General features: G+C 44.3%; 1 protein-coding gene across 1 annotated transcript; it reads left to right on the plus strand.

Annotated features, from left to right (window-relative positions):
• Positions 1 to 13,994: 13,994 nt before the first annotated feature.
• CETN1 (centrin 1) lies at positions 13,995 to 14,910 on the plus strand. The gene has a single exon (XM_065890055.1). It carries the CDS (start codon positions 14,215 to 14,217, stop codon positions 14,731 to 14,733), a length of 519 nt encoding a protein of 172 aa, XP_065746127.1. The 5' UTR covers positions 13,995 to 14,214; the 3' UTR covers positions 14,734 to 14,910.
• Positions 14,911 to 15,755: the final 845 nt, after the last annotated feature.

Below are 15,755 nucleotides of genomic sequence, written 5' to 3' on the forward strand. Positions count from 1 at the left end.
GAGCCTGTGCTCCGCAATGGGAGAGGCCACAAAAGTGAGAGGCCTTCATATCACAAAAAAACAAAACAAAACAAAACAAAAACACTGGTAAGGGCCTCCCTGGTGGCACAGTGGTTGAGAGTCCGCCTGCTGATGCAGGGGACATGGGTTCGTGCCCCAGTCCAGGAGGATCCCACATGCCGCAGCGTGGCTGGGCCCGTGAGCCATGGACGCTGGACCTGCACGTCCGGAGACTGTGCTCCGCAACGGGAGAGGCCACAACAGTGAGAGGCCCACGTACTGCAAAAAAAAAAAAAACACTGGTAAAATGTTCTTGGATTGGAAGACTCAACATTGTGAAAATGACTATACTACCCAAAGCAATCTACAGATTCAGTGCAATCCCTATCAAACTACCAATGGCATTTTTCACAGAACTAGAACAAAAAATTTCACAATTTGTATGGAAACACAAAAGACCCCAAATAGCCAAAGCAATCTTGAGAAAGAAAAACGGAACTGGAGGAATCAGGCTCCCACTACTGGGCATATGCCCTGAGAAAACCATAATTCAAAAAGGGTCATGTACCACAATGTTCATTGCAGCTCTATTTACAACAGCCAGGACATGGAAGCAACCTAAGTGTCCATTGACTGATGAATGGATAAAGAAGATGTGGCACATATATACAATGGAATATTACTCAGCCATAAAAAGAAACGAAATTGAGTTATTTGTAGTGAGGTAGATGGACCTAGAGTCTGTCTTACAGAGTGAAGTAAGTCAGAAAGAGAAAAGCAAATACCACATGCTAACACATATATTTATATATGGAATAAAAAAAATGATTCTGAAGAGCCTAGGGGCAAGACGGGAATAAAGACGCAGATCTACTAGAGAATGGACTTGAGGACACAGGGAGGGGGAAGGGTAAGCTGGGATGAAGTGAGAGAGTGGCACAGACATATATACACTACCGAATGTAAAATAGATAGCTAGTGGGAAGCAGCCACATAGCACAGGGAGATCAGCTTGGTGCTTTGTGACCACCTAGAGGGGTGGGATGGGGGGGTGGGAGGGAGATGCAAGAGGGAGGGGATATGGGGGTATATGTATATGTATAGCTGATTCACTTTGTTATAAAGCAGAAACTAACACCACTGTAAAGCAATTATACTCCAATAAAGATGTTAAAAAAAATAACATTAAAAAAAAGACTAAAAAAAAACCACTGGTAATGTTCTTTCTCTTTCTTTAGCTCAATCATGGTCACATGGGTGTTTGTTGTAATGTTATTCTAATATTTTTAGTTCTAATGTTATATAAACATTTAGCATAGATAATGCTTTTTCAAGTGGTAAATAGCCTTACAATAAATTGCTCACTGAGAACACTCTGATGGCAATGAACAGAAAAATAATACTTTTAAATATGGCCAGGGGGCTGGGATAGGGACATCAGATTGTCACAGGAATCAAATCTTTCTTAGTTTATACTGAACTATTTATAGATGAAATGTCTGGAACTAGTTTCAGAATGACCTATGGATGGGTGTAGTGATGAAACGGTTATGCCCATGAGTGGGTAAGTGTTGAAGCTGGGTGATAGGCTAATGGGGGTTCATTTATACTATTCTCCCTTCTATTGTGTGTGCCAGAGAAAGAGGAGGAGGCGTAGGGGGTGGAGGACGAGAAATCTCTCACAAGAGAACTGAAACAATGAGGGTATTTACTGATTAACTGAACAGTAAGCATTCCTTGATATAAAGAATAAAACATAGAGTAGATTAGAAAGGAAGAGGAGGGCTTCCCTGGTGGCCCAGTGGTTAAGAATCCGCCTGCCAATGCAGGGGACATGGGTCCGATCCCTCATCCAGGAAGATCCCACATGCCGTGGAGCAGCTAAGTCCAGGTGCCACAACTACTGAGCCTGCAAGCCGCAACTACTGAGCCCACATGCCACAACTACTGAAGCCTGCACTCCTAGAGCCCATGCTCCACAACAAGAGGAGCCACCACAGTGAGAAGCCCGTGCACCGCAACGAAGAGTAGCCCCCGCTCACTGCAACTAGAGAAAGCCCGCGCGCAGCAACGAAGACCCAACGCAGCCAAAGATAATAAATATTTTTAAAATTAAAAAAAAAAAAGGGGAACAAATTTAAGGGGGACTTGCCAGTTTTTTACTCATGGGGAAGAGTCTAGTTGGCTAGAACACATCCAATGGGCAGGCATGAAGGTCCAGCCAGGTAGGCAGGGTATTGTGGGCGGAAGTGAGACCTTGAAGGGGGCCGTGGAAGATCCTACGAGCTGTGTGAGAGGCTGTCCCCTCTCCTGCTGCTGCTGCTGCTGCCCTTCACGGCCTTGCAGCGGACCTGGGCCTGTGGGCTGGCCACGGAAAGTGCACAAGCAGATGAAGCGCTATGGCCGTCCTGCGGTGCTGCACCCGCCAGCAGCCGCCTGCCAGGGTTGGTCTACGACAGGGTCACCCGGATCTCCCCCAGACCATCCCGTTCCACGACTCTGACTCTCATTCCCAGGATTTCTGTGGCTGGTACCTGCCACCCCCATGCCTTCCACGCATGGGCGCCCCGCAGACCTCCATCCCTGGCCAGCCCCACCCTCCTATTCACACGCACACACATCTAGTACTCCACCAGGAAGGCCACCTGTGGCTCTGGACTTGCTGTTCACGTTCTTGCTTCTTCTCCTTTGTGTGTGTTGTTCCCTCTACCTGACAGTCTTCTGCTCCCGGACAATTCACAACTACCCCGCCAGAGTGGGCTCCAGTGGGGCCTTCTGTCGGAGGCACTCCCTGACTGCAGGCGGAGAGCTACGATTATTTGCAGCGATTCTCACTCCTTCCACCCTGCAGAACTGGCCCTTACTGAGTATTCCACAATCGTGGAATACTCTGCGGTCATCGTTATACCTAGAGACATCGTTTCCAAAAAGCCCACGTTCACTATTTAAGAGACTGTAGACGGTATCAGAGGAAGGTTATTATGCACACAAGGGGATGTTGTAGTTTAATCCTAGTTTTGCTCCTGATTTTCTGTAATTGCACATTGCTGGGATTTAGATGGAGTTAGCCTAGAGAAATTTCTGCTGAGATAAAGGACCACGGTGGTTGCCTTCCTCACCCTTTAGCCCTATGTCACATTAAACGGCATCCCTCACCAACACCGGCATCTGCAAAGCCAGGCCAACCCCCAAGAGAGCCAGGCATGGGGGAGACGGCAGAGCAGGTACCGGTTTTTAGAACGTTACAATGCTAATGCCCTTCTTACAAGAAAAGAGGTATCTGGCTCATTAAATATTAAGCCATTCCAAAAAAAAAAAAAAGGCAACCTATATTACATCATGAAGTCTATGCTAAACCAAAACAGGATGCACTTGAACTGAAGTTCGTTTTTCTGAACAGTGCTGGCTCTAGCCAGACTTGGCAATTTAAGCTTCTGTCATTTCTACAGTATCTGTTTTTATTTAGTGACGTAACATATTTTTATCCAGTGCTGTTCTATTTCGCATATGACATTTTAGTGCATGTTCAGTGTTTTGGACTGTATCTATGGTACAGAGGGTAGTCACTTTAATTTATGGGTGATCCCAATTGTCACTTCCCCCAACCAGCAATGGAATTTTTCAATATCCTCAGAATAAATCCCTCCTCTGGAGCAGTAAACATAATATGACAGCGTGTCAACCACGGATTTGTTTCAAGATTATTTACTTACAATTCAACAACACTGCTGGCCCACGGAGTGCCCCATCAGCAAAAGCTGCATTGTTTGAAGTAGCTCGGGGAAACAGCCAGGGTTTCAGAATCCAAAGAATGCAGTTTTCCTAAATACCTCAGGATTACAAGATGCTATAGAACTAATAAATTTGCTTCTTAAAATAGTCCAGAGGAATCCTTAATGTTTGAAAGTGTAGGTTATTGATGGGGAGAGGGAATGCAGTTTTGTCCCTTAGGCTCACATAACATATCATGAGAAACATTTTTCTGCTTTCTTCTCTTTAGGATTATTTTTAAAGGATAAATTCCAGAGGTAGATAATCTTTTGAAAGAGAAGGACATTAAGAGAGAGTATCTCCAAAAACCCACTTTAGGGCAACCTTTTAAGCAGCGAATGTTTATCTCATGCTGATCACTGTTTCCCGGGATGGTGGGCTGGGCAACCTCACCCACCTCTGGGGTGAATTGGATCCTGCGCTGTAGGTGTGTCTGTCTGGCAATCTAATGACAGAATGAAATGAGACATTCTGCCACTGGTTGATTGTTTACATTTAGGCGTAACCAAATCTAACCTATATCTCATCTTTTATCTGTTTTAAAGCACTTTCTCATCTGTAATCTCATTTTTCTCACCACTACCCAGAGAAAAGAGTTATTACTATCACCATTTCACAAATGAGGAAATTTAGGCCTGGAAGACTAAAGCAACTTGCTTAAGTTAACACAGAAAATGGGTGGAAGAGCTTGGACAAAAACTCAGGTCCCACCTCTCTGGTCCATCCACGATGTATTGTGCAAATTCAAATTCATCTAACTAAGAGAAATATCCATATGAAGCATGTGCAGAGATGTCATCCATTCCAATGGATTTTTTAAGTGGGAGCGTGGCCACTCAGAATAAAGAAGTCATTTCTCAGCCTCCCTTGCAGCTACACGTGGTCCATGGATTGTGACAGAAGGGATGGGGGCAACTTCCTGTTCATAGGACCGTGTGGTCCCCTCTCTCCGCCTAGGTTCCCCTGAGAGTAGAATCTGAAGGTAAAGCTCAACTGCAGGTTTATTTGGGAAGTGGCTTCTGGGAGCAGGAGTGAGGTGACAAGGAGGGGTGTGAGGAGGAAGCAGGGAGAGCCCACATGAGAACGTGTTACTGCGCGGGCCAGTATCATAGGTGAACGGCGCTCAGTCCCACAGGACCTTCTGATGCAGAGATACAGAGGGGGAAACACCAACTGACAACCGACTGCCATTGGTCAAGGTGTAAACTCTCCTACACCGCTAGGTTGCACTTCCTGTACAGGCCTAGAAGCCCCAGAACAGAAAGTGGAAAACCTGGAGTATGGACTAAGATGAGGCATTGCCTGGATGCAGTTGTGCAAAATAGCAAAGGCTGCACAGCTGTGGGCAGCCAGGAGTGGTTAGGTGGGGCTGAGATGATTAGAAGTGCTGCTCAAAACAGTGTGATACATCCCCCTTCCTGCTGGCTAAGATGCTAGTGGAGAGCTGTCTCAGACCTGAAACCAGAGCAAACTACCTGGGAGGGTTGGAACAATGATTGGCACCCTGGGAATGTCTGAGTAGCCATGTGAGCTTGGACTGTACGGGAGAGAGAAATAAATTTATTTTATTGAAGCAACTGTTATTTGGGGAACTAAAAAACGATAAGTCTGATAATCACAAGCTGTAAACATCAAACTGGAGGGATTTGTTTAGACAGTGAATAAAAATTTTAGGTGTCAGTAAACAGTTGGCAGACCCATGGTCCACATGACAATCATCCTGAGAATCTCAGCACCGTGTGGCTCAGTCCATGACACCAAAGAACAGTCTAACAACTTGGTACTGGATCAACTGGGTGGTGTTGCCATCCAAACAGAGCTCCTCCAAATACCTTATTAAATATACACATTCTTGCCTTGCCAAAGTATTTTAAGCTGAAACAATGCATTCTTTTACAAATATGATTATCTTATATCACCGATCACACCAATTCTTAAGAATGAAATAGCCCATGGGACACTAAATACCTTTCCACTGAATAATTAAACTTTGTAGCTAATGGCTAATAAGTGACCATACTGGACAGAGTGTTGAGTATAACATTCCTTCAAAGTGCCTACAGTGATCTAAGGGGAACTTGGTGCCACATAATGAAGGAAGAGATAGGGACAGAGAGGTGGGGCGGCACAACCTGGAAGTGGTGGAGCTGGGATTTGAACCCAGGTTTGTTTGCCTCAAAAGCCCATGCTTTACCCAGTACGCTAGATCTGATTGAGGGAAACTGTGAGCTTTGCTATTCTCTGGGACTTTAGAAGGTCTAAAATAAGTAGTTCACCTGCCTTGTGCTTAAAAGGCAGGAGTGGGGATGGGGGGAAGGATGGGGGGCGATGGGGGTTGAAGACTGTAAGGGAGGAGCACAGGAGTTGAGCTGAGTACATGGGCTGAGTCCTTGCCCTGCTGCTTGCTTGCTGTGTGAATAGGAAAATGGCTGAGAATCTCTAACCTCAGGTGCTTCACTGAGAAAATGGCAACAATAAAATGTACCTGTACCTCGCAGGCTTTTTTGAGAAGTGAAACAAGGATACGTATATACAATATCAGAAGTGCTTTGTAAACCATAATGCCCTACATTTCCTGAGCATTTACGGTGGACCAGACATAGTGTTAAACACTTTAGACGGATTATCTCATTTAATCACCACTGCAACACTATGAGCTAACTGCTTTTCCACCCTGTTTTCCAGGAATTTGAAGCTTAGCTTGCCCGAGTTCACGTGACTATTAGTGGGCGGGGCTGGCATTGGAAGCTGGTACCCAGGGCTCTGGGCTACTCTCATCACACAGATGCCTGTGCACCTGGGCCATATGAGCACCCCCTATATACAGACCACTGGCATAATGTAGACAACTTGTCTCAGATTAAAATGTACCCTAGGGATTTACCTGGTGGCACAGTGGTTAAGAATCCACCTGCCAATGCAGGGGACACGGGTTCCAGCCCTGGTCTGGGAAGATCCCACAAGTCGCGGAGCAACTAAGCCCGTGCGCCACAACTACTGAGCCTGCACTCTGGAGCCTGTGCTCCGCAACAAGAGAAGCTAACGCAATGAGAAACCTATGCACCGTAAGGAAGAGTAGTCCCCACTCACCACAACTAGAGAAAGCCGGTGCACAGCAACGAAGACCCAACACAGCCATTAATTAATTAATTAATTAATTGATTTAAAAAAATAAGTGTACCCTAGAGGTGCAAGATCTCCGGCTTCTCCTGTTGGGGCTGCCCCGGCCGAGATGCAGGAGAGACATCTCTCTGCCTGTGAGCTCTTCACTAAGATGAAGAATACAGTTTCTGAACATGTTCTTAATCTTATTCCATTTATCTAGCCGTTAATCCCAGCCTTGTAAATGTCTGCAGAGCCCCCATGCTAAATGTATGTATTTGTTTTTGTGCTTTTTCATTAATCCTAATGAACTGGGGATTCTAAGGCATTCTTTCTTTTATTTTGAACAATATGTAAGCATAAAATTGTTTATGTCTTAGTCTCTAAAATTTGACTGTGTTGGGAAATTAGGATGTTTACAGTTTTAAAGCAGAAGGAGAGGCTAAATAATGTCTATCACTTTCTTAGGATTCGCTAAATATTCACGATTTTGATAAAGTCACAAAGAGGTCTAGAGTGAAATATGCATCCTCCTTGCCTTTTTCAACCCAACTTGGTAGATGAGGTTGAAATGTGAGTTTGTATCTGAGAGCCAGCTTTCTCCCCTTGCCTCATTCCCATCTGCTATCCTTAAAATATTATTGAAAATGCCTGTGTGAAATTCTTAGCGGATGTGAGAGCTTTAAAATCAACTAACTATAGGCTCCCATTAATGCACTGAAGCCTGAAATCACCTTGGCAGACAGACATTTTGTATAAGGTGTAACTGAAAAAAATACCACGAGTAAACCACTTCTTTTTCATTTTAAGCTTTGTCCCATTCACAGTACTCAGGGCAAAACAAACCCTGACCTATGCCAAAGGAAAAAAACAAAAGAACATGGATTTCAGATAAGAATGATCCAGAAACCAAAGGAATTTGGAAAGGGCTTTGTAGATGCAAAGTAGCAAATGCGGAACATGAAGGCAAGTAGGGGGGCCAGAAACTCTGGGTGGTGAACCCACCAAGTTTCAATAGACGTTTTCACCAACATCTAAACGAAAAACCACCGCGGGGACGGTCAGTTGCCAGCTGGAAATGATGAGGGAGACATCATCTCCTCCTGCCCAGATTGCACCCCTTTCCTATTTAGAGGCTTCACAGGAGGGAGCTGTAATATGATTATTTGTTGATGAAGGGATTTCTAATTGCTGCTTCAGAGGAGACTAACATGACCTATTGGTTTCCTTTGATGTTTTGTTTGCTGACACAATTGCTAAACTTTGAAATGCAGTCAAACTAATTTAGTTCAGAAGCTGCTTTTTAAACGTATATTGCAGCACAGAACTGATTTTTAGTCGAAATCCGCTTCTCAGAATTTTTTGTTAATGCAAATCCTTTCTTCATAAAAGGCATACGTGGGCTTCACTGGTGGCACAGTGGTTAAGAATCAGCCTGCCAATGCAGGGGACATGGGTTTGATCCTTGGCCCAGGAAGATCCCACATGCTATGGAGCAACTAAACCCATGCGCCACAAGTACTGAGCCTGTGCTCAAGAGCCCATGTGCCACAACTACTGAAGCCCGTGCTCCGCAACAAGGGAAGCCACTGCAGTGAGAAGCCCGCGTACCGCAACGAGGAGTAACCCCCGTTCACCACAACTAGAGGAAGCCCGCACGCAGCAATGAAGTCCCAACACAGCCAAAAAAAAAAAAAGATAAGATAAAAACTTAAAAAAAAAAGGCATACGTTTTCTCTACCATCTACTGTCACCTTCATTTGGTTTCCTCAATCCCCAGTGAATTGAGGAGCAGACCTCTGATAACAGGGCAGTTGTGTCCTACGTGCAGGAGGGGTACAGTCCCTCGCTATCCGGCTCCCTCATGGTGACTCAGGAGTAGCCTCTAGGGTCCTACCTGGATCAGCCTCACTGCCAATCACAGGGGCCCTCTATTCCCAAAGGGGTGCTAGTGGAAAAGGCCACAGGGATATGGGCAGGCAAAGTGGGCTCCTCTCCTACCAAGCTGGTTCAGGGGAGAAAATCAAACAGATTATTGCTACATCTGCAGTAGTTCACTTTCCCTACGGGCTGCTCCTATGGCAGGGTCTATACTTCAATAAAGATATTGATGCTGCGGGGACTTCCCTGGCGGTCAAGTGGTTAAGACTCCATGCTGCCAATGCAGGGGGCTTGGGTTCAATCCCCAGTTGGGGAACTAAGACCTCACATGCCTTGTGGTCAAAAATTAAAAAAAAAAAAAAAAAAAGATATTGATGCTGTGCTAAAGGAACTAGGCATGAGTAGGCTTGAGGCCAGAATTCAAGTTTCCCTCTGTCTGTCCTTTTCTCTGAGAAGTGTCCTTACTACTTGAACCCCAGTGACCAGTACAAGGACTGGACAAACACCATGCAGCCAACAGGCCAAGTTCTGCCTGACCTGTATTCCACAAGACCTGTTTTCTTGGGCCTGCACAGTTTGTTTTTTTTTTTAATTTGAATTTCAATGTCTTTTAAAAGGGCACAAGCTCTCCAGGTCACTGCTAATCCCTAAATATACCCTTAACATGCAGGTCACTTGGCTAATTCTGTGTCACTAACACCCCCGTGGGCTTTTGACCTTTATGCCTCTGGTGACCAGAAAATTCTCCTTAGTTAACAGAGGACTCAGCTTTTGACACTGAAGTCTCAGGGGCCTTGGATAATGAAAAAGGGTGGATCAAAGAGGAAACTAATAGCTTAGTCTATGAGATATTTTAAAAATCCAACTAAGCCACTCCGGGTCCTCTTAGTTCTGCATTTTCTGTTGTGTCCCTTAACTTGGTGGCCCTTGGCAGACTACTTACAGGGTGGTCAACTTCTGGGTCATAAACCCCATGAGGTTCTGCTTTGAATTTATGTAAACATAGACTGTGTCTTTTCTCAGCTTGTTGCCAGCAAAGCAATGCTTAAATTGGACTGATTTGGGCTCTGGGAAGAGAGGGCAGCCATTCTTTCAATGGATGCATTTCATTTTGCCCCACCTCTCAAGTTCCAAATGCTCTGGAGATTCATTCGTCTTCCTTCTTCTCCTCACACTCTTCCTTCCTTCTTTTTCTTTGACACCCAAGTCCAAATGATGTATAAGTGGAGCAGATCTTGGTTGGGTAGGAGTGGGAAACATTGTCCATCTTTATTTTTTTCACTGCAAACTCCACGTTAGATCCAAGTTTGCTAAAACATACAAGGTCCTCCTAACCCCTGGAGGTATACTTAAACTCAGCAAATAAGCACAGTGCATTTTTTTTGAAAGCAATCAAATTTCCTCAATGATCAGTCATTTAAAACTATACTAAGACCAGCAAACTTGCAGTGAAGCAGAAAGCAAAATTCACTTTTTAAAAAGACAAAACACAGGATCATAAAGACATTTCATTCTTGCTGTAGGCTTCTTCCAAATGTTTCCCTGGATCCCAAGGGAGTGCTTTACATCTCCATTGCTATTAGGAGTATCTGGGTGAAAGTTTGAGAAGCAGTGTGAGATTCTGGTAAATTCTTTTCTAAAACACAGTCTGCTTTTGTATCTGAGAGGAATATTTCTTTATTTCTGGGGTTTGTGGAATGAGAAATTATGTAGTCCTTGGCTGGACACTTAAGTCTGTTCCTGGACTTGCCAAAAAGGCTTGGGTTGAGTTACTGGACTGGACTACATATTCCCACTCTTAGACCACCGGGATTGTAAAACTGTTGGTGCTGAGTCCATTTCTTGTAAATGGCTCCACATATTCACGAATAAATAGTTTAGTTCTGTTATTGTTGGTTTTGGAGTCACTCCCCCCCACCCCCACCCACCCCCCCCCCCCCCCACACACACACACACGCACACAGTTATCTTGTTTATGCAGAAGTATCAAGCATTGGCATTCTCTCTGTTCCGCATTTGTTGGAGGGTAAAGAGGCACCAATAAAGAAATTGTATTATGCATGTTTTCTGCATTGGGTGGCACCTGGAATTTGCTGAATTTGCTGAGAGCAACTTAAATTTTAAAAGGTTCCTGAGCCTCACCTTTTTCATGCCATTTGAGTCAGATGGAAAACCAAATAATTAGAATAAGCTAGCTGTGTGGGTCCTTTCTCTTGCTCTCAGCTGACTCCAGACCCTGCTGTGGAATTCTAGCACCTCTTCCCCACCCCCGTTTCCAGCTGCTAAACTTCCATGACCAGATCTAAACAACTATCTTCCCTCCTCTCCCCATCTCAGATAATCAACAACTGAGTTAGCATATTACCTAGGACATCGCAGTACAAAAAATGTTCAGAGTAGAAAACAAAACAAAACAAGACCACTCCTAACCATTGGTTTATCAGAACACCTCATTTACTTTATGTTGGTCTTCTTCAAACTTGAAAAATGACTTTAAAGCAATGAAGCTGATTTTCACCAGCATTATATAGACTCTGATTAATGCCAACCAAAAACACTTTGCCTAGACTGCTTCCCATTAACTTGTACCCAGAGGGGATGGGGTGAAGCAGAATTGAAGAACAAATGTAAACAAAAGTCCAGACATACTGCTCTTTCTTTCAGTGACTCACCCCCGAATGGGACCCTGTCTGAGATCCCACAAAATCCTGTTAAATCTTTCTAGGCAAGATGCTTAACTGATGTTAGGCTTAGGGAAGAAAATCAGTATCATAGCTTCCCAGTGATACCGCATTTTGGTAATGATCTCAACTTTTGGAGAAGGCAGCATGGTGTGGTGAACAAAGATTCAGCATCAGACTCAGACCAGCCAAGGTTTAAATCCCAGAGCCACCATTTTTTGGCTGTGCATCATTAGATACGTGACAGGTCCTCCCGGGCCTCTTTTTTTTTTTTTTTTTCCCCATCTGCAAAATGAGGAATGATGACAAGGATTAAATGAGACAGCAGATGAGAGAAGCAAGCCCAGTGCTAGGCACACTATCAATGTAAGCATCCCTTCTTTTTTAAAATCAGATCACAGACTATGAACATAAAGTAACTCCCCACCAAGAGCTGACTCTGGCCGAGGGCACTGTTTTCTACGAAGGGAGCTCTTGGTGGCCCTTAGTTGTGACTGCTGATTGCACACATCTGGAAACTATGACAACTGTTTTGCTTTGAGCTCAGCTTGGCCCAAATATAGCTCTATATAAAGCAGCTTCTATCCCTCAGTTTTTCCCAACACATCATAGCTTGGCATGAATTTGGGCAGAAGAGTGGGTGTCAAAAGAAATGCAAAATATCTGGGAGGAATTCAGATTCAACTAAGAATCACCCAGCCCTGTATGGCCCCTGGAGTAGCTCCCTGTAGTAACTGTCCCTGGAGTAGTTCATTCAACACTCACAGGAGCCTAGTACGAAGCTCTATTATTATGCCTACTTTGCAGAAGTTTCAGCTGAGTCTGGGAGGTTAAGTGGCTTTCTCAGGGTCACAGAAATAATAAGGTTTGAGATAAGACCCCAGGCTTTTTGACCTGATTAAGAAAGCAGGAGGATTTACAGAGTTGGAAGATGGGCAATGGCAGTGTCTACTTGCCAAAGCCTGCTTTGAGTTGACACCATCCACAACAAGTGCCGGGAAGGGGGGTTGTTGAGAGGAATGTCCCAGGTAAGGTGCTTTTACCTTTAGAAACCCTGTGCCGAGGCCCTCTGTCCATTATGTCACGTATCAACTGGGGCAGGTAGTGAGATCTGGCTAATTAAACATGTCATGTAAACAATATCTGATCACTAACTTTAAAAACAATTTGTAAGGGCTTCCCTGGTGGTTCAGTGGTTAAGAATCCGTCTGCCAATGCAGGGGACACGGGTTCAAACCCTGGTCTGGGAAGATCCCACATGCTGCTGAGCAACTAAGCCCGTGCGCCACAACTACTGAGCCTGCACTCTAAAGCCCGCAAGCCACAACTATTGAGCCCTTGTGCCACAACTACTGAAGCCCACGTGCCCGTGCTCTGCAACAAGAGAAGCCACCGCAATGAGAAGCCCGCACACCGCAACGAAGAGTAGCCCCTGCTCACCACAACTAGAGAAAGCCCGCGCACAGCAACGAAGACCCAATGCAGCCAAAAATAAATAAATAAATTTATTTTTATAAAAAGAATGCTACCATTGTCAGCTTTCTGTTTTTTTTAACTGTTTAAAGAAATACAGAGCAATTCTTTTTTTTTTTACCACCAAAAGCAACAATAGTTTATTCGAATTATTTTTAATTCTTTAGCAAAAACATTCATTTTTTTATGTGAAGGGAAATCCCTGAAGATGTCCAGCCTTAGGTCAGACAAAAATAGCTGAGTCCTAGCACCTACAGAGCAGTTCTAAACACAATTCCCTTATGGGTTTAACTGATGAATTTGTTCTTTCTTTTCACCTGAAAAGCTTCCATTTTCCTCTTGCCCCTTTGTTCTCAGGAGGCAGTTTTGAGTCCCAACATGCCCTGCATCACCTCCTCCTGTGTCCACTGCCGAAGCAGGGCAATCAGAGTGTGGGCTTCAGCACAACCCCAGCTGGATGACACACAGTGAGAGTAATATGCTGGTAGAGTTTTTAAAATTCCAGAATACCAGAATGCAGTACTGCAGCCCCCCTCTCTCCAAATCAAAGCCTACTGAATGAGATGATGACTGCACTCAAGTACAATTATACTGAGCATGTAAAATTGAAACACTGAAAGTAAATCTTACATTCAGATATTGCATTTCATATTTCAGCCTATGCCAAATAAGCTAGTGACATTTTTATCATTGTTGAGTGTAATGTCAGGAGACAAACTTCTACAAATTTTCTACATAACTTTTTCCATTTTATCTGTTTTCCATTTATGGAGTTGAACACATGGTGTGACTTTTAATATTCTCTCCTCCTTCTTCCCCGCATTTTATGACAAGGGATCAAACTCAATCTTGATTATCCTAAATTTACCCTTAGGTAACCTCAGACCCAGAGGGGTTTTTTGTTTTGTTTTGTTTGTTTGTTTTGTATGGAAAAAGAGAGAGGAAAAACTTCCAAATTACCCTATAAACCTGGTCCTATGGATGCTGGCAAATGGCCTGGAAAGAACAGGTGCCAGCATGTTATAGAAGACCACAGTGGCTGGTGGCTACCAGCTCAGGTCTCTCAGGTCGTGGAAACTCGGTAATAACTGAGGGAACTGTGGGTTTTAACGTATGTCAGATTTCGAAGATGGGGCGGGCTTAGTTGAGCGGGGTCTCCCTGGGGGCGCACAAGGGAAGCGGTTGGGAATGAATGAGCCGAGGCCCCGAGCCCGCGTTCCTGGCGGTGGCGTCCTAGCTCCAGCGCGGTGACAACAAGCGTTAAGGTAACAACCGCCGCCGCCGCCGCCGCCGCCGCCGCCAGAGGATGGCTTCCAGCTTCAAGAAGTCAAACGTGGCCTCCACCAGCCAGAAAAGAAAGGTGGAACCTAAGCCCGAACTCACTGAAGATCAGAAGCAAGAAATTCGCGAAGCGTTTGCCCTCTTCGATGCCGACGGCAGCGGCACCATCGACGTGAAGGAGCTGAAGGTGGCCTTGAGGGCGCTGGGCTTTGAACCCAGGAAGGAGGAGATGAAGAGGATAATCGCCGAGGTGGACAAGGAAAGCACAGGGAAAGTCAGCTTCAATGACTTCTTGGCTGTGATGACTCAGAAGATGGCCGAGAAAGACACCAAGGAAGAAATCCTGAAGGCTTTCAGGCTCTTTGATGATGATGAAACCGGGAAGATCTCTTTCAAAAACCTAAAGCGCGTGGCCACCGAGTTGGGGGAAAACCTCACTGATGAGGAGCTGCAGGAAATGATTGACGAAGCAGATCGGGATGGAGACGGTGAAGTGAACGAGGAAGAGTTTCTTCGGATCATGAAAAAGACCAGCCTCTACTGAAGTCGGTTTCTCCCGCAAGCATGTGTAGGGAGATTGAGTTGACTTGCTGGGTTCCCTGTTTCTGTTTTGTGAAACCTTGAGGTAGAGGCCAGCACTGTCTCTCCTCTTACCCCCAGCTGGTCTAGATAGTTCTATTTCCAAATCTCTAGCTCAATTATAGAATTTTAAAGATGCTTTTAATGTGAGTTTTGGTTTTTCATTCCCAAGAGCAGACCTGGAGGAGTGTAGGTTGAATCAAAGATTCTGAAACTTCTTTCCATCCACCATTTGCCTTGCATTGGTGGACACCCATTAAACTGAAGGCAAGACATACTGCCTTTAGTTTATATATATATAATATATGCTTCATATATTATTCCTTAAATTCAAGTCATTGTTCTCGCATGATAAGGTGGAATCACCAGCAGGTCATCCTAACCATTGATTTTTCACTTAACTGAATACTGGTTTGAAGGAAAACAGTGCAGCCATTTACTGGGCTCAGGAAAGGTACTGCTCTAAAGGATAGGCTTGCCTTTGGCTGGTGGTAAATTGTGCTATTTAAACTGTTCTCTGGTTTCATGACATGCAAATGATTCTTGATTTGTGTGTACATTATCTACTGTGGATTATCGGGGCCACGATGTATTCTTGGGCTACAGAATAAAAACAGAATTTAATATTGGCCCAAGCAAAGTATGATTGGCTTAAGAGATTAAGCTAACTAGTGACTTTGAGTAAATATTTATAAATGTAAGATCTTAGCTTAGGAAGTTGTAAAAAAATATCTATAACACACTTTGAGCTACTTATCTGTCCTTGGAAAGATAAACTATTGTTTTAGTTATTAGACGAGTTATACTATAACCTTAGTCATTTTATTATTGCTTTATTACAAGCCACTGTCTACCTTCTAATTCTTAGAACATCTTGGTTCTTGATACTTAATTTCCCCTCCTCTGGTATATAGTTGATGCCAGAATGTCTGGCATTTAAGTAGTTCTCTATTTTGTAATCCCAGGAAACTATTTGTTGTGGCTTGT

Source organism: Phocoena phocoena, chromosome 13 (assembly GCF_963924675.1).
Source record: "Phocoena phocoena chromosome 13, mPhoPho1.1, whole genome shotgun sequence".
In the NCBI taxonomy this organism is placed as follows: domain Eukaryota; kingdom Metazoa; phylum Chordata; class Mammalia; order Artiodactyla; family Phocoenidae; genus Phocoena; species Phocoena phocoena.